Source organism: Argiope bruennichi, chromosome 3 (genome assembly GCF_947563725.1).
Source record: "Argiope bruennichi chromosome 3, qqArgBrue1.1, whole genome shotgun sequence".
In the NCBI taxonomy this organism is placed as follows: Eukaryota; Metazoa; Arthropoda; class Arachnida; order Araneae; family Araneidae; genus Argiope; species Argiope bruennichi.
The window spans coordinates 133,658,147-133,669,608 of NC_079153.1; the positions used below are offsets into that span (position 1 = coordinate 133,658,147).

At 24.0% G+C, this 11,462-nt stretch overlaps 1 protein-coding gene across 3 annotated transcripts; it reads left to right on the forward strand.

The window, feature by feature from the left end:
• The first annotated feature begins 88 nt into the window (after positions 1 to 88).
• On the forward strand, positions 89 to 11,103 carry LOC129963579 (sphingomyelin synthase-related protein 1-like). Of its 3 annotated transcripts, none has more exons than XM_056078042.1 (8): positions 89 to 238; positions 2,374 to 2,559; positions 3,570 to 3,809; positions 4,593 to 4,619; positions 5,290 to 5,531; positions 6,231 to 6,348; positions 6,919 to 7,069; positions 7,953 to 11,103. In XM_056078042.1, exons 2-8 carry the CDS (start codon positions 2,380 to 2,382, stop codon positions 8,273 to 8,275), a joined length of 1,281 nt encoding a protein of 426 aa, XP_055934017.1. In that variant the 5' UTR covers positions 89 to 238; positions 2,374 to 2,379; the 3' UTR covers positions 8,276 to 11,103. The 3 variants fall into 3 exon arrangements, with proteins under 3 accessions (XP_055934017.1, XP_055934018.1, XP_055934019.1); XM_056078043.1 differs by having other exon boundaries at positions 4,596 to 4,619; XM_056078044.1 differs by lacking the exon at positions 4,593 to 4,619.
• Positions 11,104 to 11,462: the final 359 nt, after the last annotated feature.

Consider the following 11,462-nt stretch of genomic DNA (forward strand, 5'->3'; position numbering starts at 1 on the left):
AGATTCTTTCTGCATTTCCGAATGAATAATCTTTGTATCGATATTACAGATTACATATCACAATCAAAATTATCAAAACACAAAACATCATTCGGCATAATATGACATGGATGTATAGAATGAGAGACAGTATATATTTATTATATTTATATTTTAATCATCTGTTTCATGACGCTGACAGAAGTTAAAAATTAATATGCTTCTCTGACCATTATTTTCTATAAAATAAATAAAAGAGGTAAGTAAAACAAAACTTATTCGGAACTTCATTATAATATTTATCAGTCGAATGTGTTTCATTGAAATTTTTCATTTAATATTTTTTTTAAGTGCTCATTATTTTATCGTTGTTCAATTTAAATTCTTTGAACTGAGTGTTTTGTTACTCTTGCTATAACGTTGTTTCAATATTATTATGTATAATATAATTATCTGTCAGTATTTGTCCGAGAATTTCGTGCTTCCGATTTGCAAGTTTTGGGAATTGAAAGTTTTCATTTTTTAAAAGTTCTTTATAAAATATCGGCATATGAAGGGGGGAATTTGTGTAATCAAGTTTTCTTAATTATAGGTATTTAAAAAAAATTATTATGCACTTTTTTTTGTATATTTTTAAACGAATTATAATGTGTGTTTTACGAATGACAATATGAAGCAATGTTGGTACAGTACTTATCTTTCTTTCTGTCATACTACTTATTATAAAATATTTATTTTTTAAAGCATTTGCTTTATTCGCTGATATTTTACTAAAAATAAGAAACTTTATTCGATCAATTTTATAAGAATTTTTAATTTGCTAATTTTGCGTAGCAGAAATTTCATATTATGAGAATACCATTATGTATTAAAATTCAATTGCAATAGTTAGAAACCACATGTTTGTAAAAAGATTGTTAGCATTTAGAAATAAAATGAAATGGATAAAAAATTATCAATGAAATGTTTTTAAAATTTTATATTAAGAATTTTGGATTCAAGGATATTTTTGTTAAAATTCGATTTACACTTCTATTGTATGTGAAGAAAGACTTATTGGTTATAAATTCTTACTACCCTTTTGGTAAGTTCTATGATCTGAACAAAAAGGGTGTTCCTACCCTTCTTGTAAGGGTTTTCATTCTCCTTTAACTTATTAGGATAACTTCAGTGAACAGAAATGTGACTATTATTAAATTGGTTTTTTTTAGTACAGACTTGATTATTAGTAAACTTTTATTGATGCTCTCCTTCATTACCTTATATTAATTATTAAAGTTCTTATTGTTAAGAGGCAAATTTAGTTTTAGACATATATTTTAGATACAGATATATATTTTTATTAAAATAAACTTTTATTTAATTATAGATCATACTTTTATGTTGTGTGCCTTTAATTGAATGTTATTTTTTTAAAATGAAAATGTATAAAATATTATGTATTGTATATTTATATATTTTTAAGTTTCTTGTATAATAATGAAGAATATTCTAAGTATAAGAAAAGTTCTAAGTATATTCTAGAAATAAAATTATATTTAATAAGTTTGACATCAACAATGACATCAATCTAATGTATCTATGTTAAACCAGAAATATAGAAATGATAGGCAATGTAATATTATTTTCTAATAAATATCAATTAAAAATGTGTAGAAGTAGTTTCTTCCATAGAAAAAAGACCATATTTTTCAGTGATAGAAATTTTTTTTCCAAATTTTAGCATGAATTGATATTTATATGTTTTAGACTGTTAAATAATATTGGTAGGAAATGCATTACAAAGAAAAAATTAAAAAATATTTATTTTATAAAAAAAAAAAAAAATTCCCTCAAAAGGGATTTTTATGATAAGTAACTCTCTATTGAAGCAAAATATAAAAAATATTCTATTTTGAATAAAATTTCCTTAAACACAATAAATGGTTTGTTTTTAAGTACCTCAAATTTAATAGCATTTTGCTAAGCTGCTTGTACTGTTTCTGTTATTAAGCTTATTTATCTGTTATAATTATATTCAATAAGAATTTATGAAATAAAGTCTAAAAAAAGTTTTTGTTTAAAAAGTATATTCCTGTTTATGTGTACCTTAAATTATTTTCAACTCTACTATATTTAGTTTTCTTATAGAATGTAAAATAAAACCTATTTTTACAGACAAATATGCTTTTTTTTTTCTCAATAGCAGAAAAAAAAAATAGCAATGCATTTTTATTTTTCTATTATGATATTTATTTTGAAGAAGCTGCTTGTTTTTATAATATATTAATAATATATATCCAATGCTATTGATTTACTAGTAAAAAAGAATAGTAATTTTTAATGATATTAATTATAGAAATATGTGAAATTTGATTTTTAATATTTTCATGCTTTATTTCATATAATTTTTAGCTCAACATGGGACCTATAAAGCTCGACCAGGTTCATTTATGGACAATTGATGATGTGAAGGAGTGGCTAGAAGAAAATGGATTTCATAATTATGTGCATCTTTTATGTTACAGACATCGTATTGATGGAAAAGCCTTGTTAACTTTATCTGAGAATGATTTGAAATCACCACCCTTATCTATACAAGTATATACACCTGCTTTTCATTTATGAAATATTTTTTCCTTTTTTTTTTAAAATTCTGAAAATGCATATAACTAACATATTTAAAAAGTTATTGATAATTTATCATTACGTATATTTGTATTTCCGATCATAATAGTGTGCTATAGTTGAACATACTAGCAAATTTTATATTTTAATTTATTGTAGTTTTTATGAAAACAATTTTTTCTTTGTGGTTGATAGCATGTAGTAATAAGCATTATTTGTATATAATAATAACCGTTTCTTGTACTTATGATATTCTGTAATGCAAATTATACATTCTAAATGAAATTCTTAATGTTTTTAATAAAACTTTTCTAATAATATTATGATAGTAATTGCTCCCATATATGAACTTTTTTCAATTTATATGAATTAGGAAAGAAATGTTAAATATTTATTTTTTAACATTTATTACATTATTCACAGAATTGCTGTTTGCACCAAAATTATTTTTAAATTCTCTTCTTATTCAAATCACCAACACTATCTACCTTGTAAATTTTTATAATAATTTGTGAGTGAAAAAATTGGCCAGAATAGATGTAAAAATAAAAATAAAAATAATAATAATAATAATTAAATTCACTCATATAAAAAAATTTCAATGTTATTTTATTTTGCAATTTTGCTTATTTTTATTAGTGCATGCCATTAAATATAAAAGTAGATAACTATCTTAATTTTTAATAAGGTTTTAAGGTTAAATAATGTTTTATGATTTTTTTTATGAATGAACTTAATATTTATTTTATAAATGAATTATGCATTTTTGAAAAAAAAATGTTTTAAAGAGTGCATGCTATTATTTTGTATTAAAAGTGATTTGTGAATATCTTATGTAATTTAGCTTTAAATGATAGATTTTATTGTAGATATTTTTTTAGAAATCAAATTTGAATATTTAGTTTATTGATGAATTTTATTTTTGTGCTGTAAAAATGCAAATTATTTTTATCACTATAACCACAATTCCTTGTTTTGTATAGGTATTAGGAGATATAAAACGATTAGCCATATCTGTTCATGAGTTGCAAATGCTAAATCCTGTTGTTGTTTCTCAGTGGAGATCTTCAATTGATGATACGTCATATCGTAATAGCAATAATAGCACTAAATTGCGTCGACGTCGACATAGAAGAGAGGCGAGTGATTCGTCGGAATTAAACACCTTTGATAGTGAATTGAGTGAAGATGAAGGAAACCATTCATATGGATCCCAAAAACAGGTAATTATTTGGTTCAGTTTCCTTCAATATGGCTTTTTAATATATCTCACTGCTCAAGCGTGCAATTTTAAAATTGCTGTTTTTTAAAGATTTATAAAATTATATTTTTTAATAATCTGTTTTGCTATAAAAAATATACATTTATTCCTTTTGAGTAAAAAATAAGCAAAGATATAATTGTAGAATAACTTGCTCTTGTTTTAAATAGTTCTAGTAAATTATTGAAAACAATACATTTTGTTATATTTCTAGAATTGTTATTTATTTAATGTATATATTTAAAAAAAATAAAAGTAACTATAAAGATGTCTATAAAGTGTTTTCATTTGCTTGAGATGATGTATTAAAACTATTTTTTAAAAAGAATGAGAGAGAACTTATGAGTTAAGTCGGTGTAATGATATAAATGAGATTCTTTACATTTTAAAGCTTTTAAATGACGTTAACATTTAAAATCTGTAAGCAGTTTGGAAATTCATGTATGTTATTATTTATTTATTATTTTAAGCATGTGAAAAGAGTATGCTCTCCAAAGTGTATTTAAAAAAATAAGACTTAAAAAAAACAAAGGATTTAAAATTATTTGATTTCTTTTTGTAAGTTTCTGGATAGATTATCTATTTCATATCATTTATATTGAGTATTACATAAATTAGAATATTTGTTTTTTATATATTTAATTGAAATTTAAGTTTATAAAATACATTTCCATTCTTTCAAATGAAATTTTTGTTTCTAATATATCTTTTTATGAAAATGATTTTGCACCACTTTTTTTTCAAGCAGCCATCCTTGGTGATATCTATGGAGGTATGAGTAGTTTTATAAAATGTTGATTTAGTCAATTTGGATTTTTGTATTGGTAATTGTTTGATATTTAGAAGAAATATTCATTTTTATATATTGTTTAAAGTTTTTTATTGTGTGAAGATACTTTTATTCTTTTTGCAGCATTAGTCATAATATCCTTTCAGGAGCATAAAGAGCCTAATTATACCTGATCAACTACTGAAGTTATACAAGGCTAAAATATGTATTCAATATGTGTTACTATTAATCATATTTCACTCATTTGAATTTCAACACCATGTTTTGGTACTTTTTTATAATCTTTTTTCTTTAAGTTAAATAATAATCAGTGTTTATTTCCCAAATTTTAGCCTTCAATTTCATAAATGCTTTTAAAATACTTTTTCTTTCACTTGGAATAAGTACTGTAATGATTAAGTAGTTTTTGTTTGAATGGCTTAATGAATAATATGAATCAGAATCCTTTAATTTTATATTTATGAATTATTTTACTGATTTTGAAATTTTCTGTTTTATATCTTGATAATTATTTTATTTCTAAAGCTCTTAGTTCATGGTTTTAAATTTTTGTTCTTCTTAATATCTAATTAGAAAGTCATTTTTTTAGGCTTTCTGTTTTAATAGCTCTGATCAAATAACATGTTTTTTTTTTTTCGTCTTCTTCTTTCAGCTTAAGCCAGAGGTATGGAAGACTGCAGTGGGCATGGTTTATTTTTTTAGTGTTACTTGGATTACTGCTATTGTGATGGTGATAGTTCATGATCGAGTTCCGGATATGCAAACATATCCCCCCCTTCCTGATATTTTTTTGGACAACATTCCATATATGCCTTGGGCGTTTAGCATGTGTGAACTTACTGGTATCATTCTTTTCTTAATATGGATGGCTATACTCTTCTTTCACAAACACAGGTATAAAATTCATTTTATTGCTTTATATATATATTGAATAAATGTTTATATTTCAATTACTTGTTGATTATTCTCTTCTTATTATGCAATGAAGAATATCATACTACATTCATTTAATACCTCTCTGTGAATGAAGCATTAAATGGAAACTACTTTCATTAAATATTTATAATTGTTTTTTATATCATATGATTCTTATTAAATATTTATGATAATAAACTATTTAGATAAGCAGGGGATCGTAATTAAGTTTTTAAGAGTCTAAATCTTGGATACAATATAATACTATTAATTCTGAATTAATCTTTCAAATTTTGTAATTTTTTAGACTTTTGTATCTTTTATGTATATTACTAATGCAATTGTCATCTTCCTTTCTGGTTACATACCATACTTATTTTTGTATGCTTGTGTGATTTGATTTATATATTTCTACTGTATAGGGGTTTTTTTCCCTATAAATTTCAAAGATTTAAATTATAACATTTTAAACTTTATATTTTACTCTAATATGTTAAGTTGTAGATGTGATTTCATAAAATATAGATTAATCCACACATATGAAGTTTTGTTATCCAGATTTTTTTAATTAAATCATGAATAATTAATTTCTTTGATACTTTTTAAAATAGTAGTTTATTACTCTTTTTTTTTTAATTTATTCTAAAGCTTTATCGTATTATATTTTTGGAATTTTAGGTTTATTCTTTTAAGAAGAATGTTTTCTTTGTTTGGATCTGTATTTCTTCTTCGATGCATTACAATGATGATTACTTCACTTTCTGTTCCTGGAAAACATTTGGAATGCAAAGCCAGGGTAAGGGTGCTTTTTCCAATATGAAAACTTTAGTAAATAACGTGTTCTTATGTTGGTATCAGAACATTTTTAAAAAATATCTGAATTGACAAACTTTGAACATGTGTCTGTAAATCTGCTTATTAGAACTGTTAGTTGCTTCATTTTTTTTTATTTATTTTTTTTTAATATTGGCATTTACATTCTAATACAAATGAAGTCACATATATAGATTTGCAAATACGTTTTTTTCCCTTAGTTTGATTAAGCAATTAAATTTATTACAGTCTTGCATGAAATTATGGTATTTGAAAGAATTTTTATAGTGAATTGATTATTTTGGTTTAGTAATAAAAAAATAATAACTTTTTTCCCATATGATTAGTGGTGATTGAGATATTGTATTATACTTTTGACTTTGGTATTTATAAATTTGAATTAATATAGATTGTAATGAAATTAATATTATTCTTGTTATATCTATAGTGTTTTTATGATTTTGCTATGGATTTATTATGCTAAAATTACTATATGCAAAATTTTCATGCACTTAATTATATTTTACATAATTTGTTTTTCATTTTTTCACAGCCATATGGGGAATGGCGAGATAAAATTCGTACTGCTTTTCTCATTTGGCTAGGAGGTGGAATGTCTATTCAGGGTGTTAGAACATGTGGAGATTATATGTTTAGTGGGCATACTGTGGCACTTACACTACTCAATTTTTTTATCACCGAGTGTAAGTAACTTTATTTTGTGTATTATTAAAATATCATTTTTTTTTATTTAATGGAAATTGAATTGCTTAAAAGTATTGAAAATATTTGTGCTTTATACAATAAATGTTTCTCACTATATATATATATATGTAATATTTTCATCATCACAAATTTAGGCTGGTGAATATGCTAGACAATTATTAATCTATATGCAGTCATGCTTCTTTTTTAAATATAATGAAATGTGAAATAAATGAAAGAAGCACATAAATTTTGCTTTTTAAAGTAAGAGATAAATTGATCTGTATGATTTCTTAAAAAATAAATCTGTATTTGAATTGAATTCTAGAAATACATCTGCATTCAATTGAAGACAAACTACTTATATCAAATTAAGCAATTTATGCTTCTTTTCCCTTGTTATTTAGCTGTGACTGTTGATACAATGCAAATTAAACTTTATTGCATTGTGTTGTTAATTAAATTATCTTTCCATGATATATAAATTTATGTCAATATTCTAAATATATTATAGATATGATCCCTCAAATCTCAAAAATGAACTTTTCCTAAAGGAGGATTTCCTCAATTTTGGCCACCACTGTATGTTCCTTTTGTCTATTATATATTTATGCTTAGCTTTTTTTTTTAATTCCAAGTTCAGTGATAATATCTGTTGAAGGCTAATACAAAACTATACATTCACTATTATTATTTCTTGAGATTACCAAAATCAGTACTGCACATAAAACAAGATATATATATATATATATATATATATATAAAAGGTAAAAGCTTGACCTGTTTGTGTGAAATATATCAATTTGTAGTCTCCAAACAAAGGTTTAATTTTAAGTATTATCTCTTTGAATTTTTATTTAATATAGCATATTTAATTTTCAGATACACCTAGAAGCATGTATTATCTGCATACATTTACATGGGTACTGAACATATTTGGTATATTTTTCATCTTGGCTGGACATGAGCACTACTCCATTGATATTTTCATAGCATTTTACATTTCCACTCGTCTTTTCCTCTATTACCATGCTTTGGCAAATAATAGGGCATTTGTGCGTGATGACAGAAGAAGAACTAGAATTTGGTTTCCACTTTTTTACTTTTTTGAATCAGGTGTTGATGGTCCTGTGCCAAATGAGTACGAATGGCCTGTAAGCATTCCAGAGAAAGTACAGCGCCTTGTTTCTCAATTTTTCGTCTAGTATTACTGGAATTTTTTTCCCTTGAATTTTTTTTATAGTATACGTTATAAAATTGATTAATTTAATATGTTTTTTTAAATTTATGTTAATGTTTAGTACATATTCTCTGATAGCAAATCTCTGAATAATCTTTTAGCAAATGGTTGGAAGAATAAAAATGAAATTATTTTTTATGCCATGAGTCATATATATTTGATTCAGGCTTAATGGAAATAAGTCATTACTATGCATTATATATTTGGTTTGGATTATTATTTAGCAATAAGATTTCTGCATGAATGATTCTATTTTTGTCTTATTTGTTGATTGTATGTGGTTATTTAAAAATTTATTGTTATTTAGTGATAAAAAACAAAGGGTATTTCTTTTAAATTGTCTACTGTGTATAATTTATTGTATTTATTCATTGAATAAATCTGTTGGGTTGATATATTATGCAAAACAAAGTTCTTGTTATGTGTTTTGTAATCTAAAAGGAATTTAATGAAAAATATTTGCATATTATTGATATAAATCTTTCTTTAAAAGCTTGTGGTGTTAAACCTTGTATTTTGAAAGCTGTTTTAACATTACATGCCAGTTGGATAGAATATAAAGTACTTAAAAATACAGTGACATGAAATCTTTTTCTTTTTAAATTTGGTTCTGGATTCTTGTTTTTGATTTTCTGTATCTTGAATTATTATTTGATTGATACAGTATGTTTACAATGATGAATTTTTAGTTTTATTTTACTGCCTGATACATGAAACTTAATTCCATTTTATGTGATGAAGCTTGTAGATATTTAACTCAACAGAGACTGTCTTTCATTAAGTATATTTAGATTCTTTTGCCCATAAAAATTTCTATTTGGAATATGTAATACTTCTTGCATTCTGTTCAGACTTTTTTTTTCTCTTTATTTAGATTTCATAGCATAAAATATAGAAAATTTAAAAATATATTTAAAGGTTATTCCTTCTCTTTGTTTTTATTTTTTAAAAAAGCCAATGTTTAAAGGTCTCAGCCAAAAAATAGCACAAAATTACTCCATGTCATTAACAACTTCTAAAATTTTTATTACATAATTGTACAAAATTATACATATTAATATTTCTCAAATTATGGCATGAAAATGTTTTGTGCAGATCCCAAATGTTTTGCTGCAAGAACATTAAAAAAAAAAAATCAGATTGTTTGTAAAAACTTATAGGCATTAAGTGGTTAGTTAATTTATTAATTGTCTTTTTTTTCCCTCCCTCTTCATTAGACATTTATTTAACTTATTTATTTTTGTACATCTGATGATTGCTCTAAAACTTATAATGCTTTTTTTCCTTAAAAGTTTAACATATGTGTGCAATATAAATGCACTTATCAGTAGTAGAATAGCTGATATTTCTCTTTGAGATACAAGGTACACATTTTTCTTCATGCATGCTATTGAGAACAATGTTCTTTATTACATTTGCTAAAATGTGTAATACTTTCTCTGAGAATATATATCTCATTTAGTGAAATAAATACTTTGTGATGATTATAAAATTACTTTTTAATATATATTTTTAACAAATATTTGCTTCTCTATATGAGATAAAAACTGATGTGTCAAATTATGTTTTCAGTTTACTATAAAGCTGCATTTAAACTTCATATATATGGGTTTGATCATCTGTGATAATGTTGTTTATGTAAAACCAGTTGATGAATAACTTGCATGCATTCTCATCTACATATCTAATTAAGGTTGTGAAATTCACCATTTATCATGTGCATGCATGTTACAATGAGAGTAATGCATTCTTTCACCAAAAATGTGTTATTTACTAAATGTGATTTTATTTAAGCATTGTTGATGTATGCAATTTTGTCTGAATTTGAAGTTATGAGTTAAAGGGGGATATATACTTTTTTTAAAAATCAAGTATAAGGACAATAGTCATTAAAATAATAAAGCTTTTTTGAATTCTTTTTATTTCCAAAGGATTGAAAAAAATAATAAATGAGATTTGTTTAAGAAAAGATTTGTGTATTAGTATGAAATTTCACTTTATAATTGTTAATGCACAATCCAACTTATAAAAAAATATGATCAGCATGTAGTACTTAGAAATAATAAATGAATATAGTCAAGGAATGTTTTATGGACAAAATTAGTAGCATGGTAATAGATTTCCATTTATTAAAATTTTACTTTTAAGCGATAAATGTATCATGCCCTTTGTTGATAAAATATCATTGTAACACATTTTACAAAAACAGATTTTAATATATTGGTGCAGTATAAAGTAAAGATTTTAATTACATAGTTATTAGTCATTTTCCCCTGAGCTCATAAAGTTATTTTACAATGGAGATAATTGGGTAGAAAAGAATATTAATTATGAAACTCTTCATAAATATGAAATATCTCTTTGCTTGTTATGCAATGCTTTTTGTCGTATATCATTCTAAAATATATTTAATTGAAGTGATTCATGTACAAGTTCATATGAGGAATTTATTGCATTTTAGTTAATATAATATTCAAATAAATTTAATTACTTCAAGAGTGATAATAATAACTCTAGTCAGATAATAAATGGGTACTTAGAAGTGAGCTTTAGCTGCACAAAACAAGAATTTATGCATTCTTTATATAAAGTTAATTATTGTTATAAAAGGGAGTTATTTTTAATATTTTATATTTAAAGGCTTCTTCAAGCAAATCCTTTAACTCATGATAATTTTTATTTACTTTTTCACCCCTTGCTTATTTTATGTATTTTAAACTTATATGAAATAGCTGACAGATAAACATTTCTTTTTGGAATGAAAAAAACTCTTAGAAATTAGTCATTGCTGATGATTAAAAAAAAAAAAAAAAAATTGGATATGCTTGTACTAATTGAAAGTTAAAAGGAGACTTTTTTCAGACATATATGAATTTACCATTTAATACTAATCCTTAAAATATAAAATAATTAAATATATTAATGGGGGGGGGGGGATTAACTTCACAGAAGTTGTATGATGAAAAAAAGTTATTTAGTTTCTATTTCACATCGTGATGTGTGCAGCTTTGTTGCTACAAAATTCTTTGCTCAAAATTTAGTGTCCTTTTATCGTAATACATTTTTCTGATTTGTATATGTATTTTTTAATTTTGTAAAAATTCTAATATTTATATAAAATTGAGATTTTTTTCATATCTATTTTGGTGCAA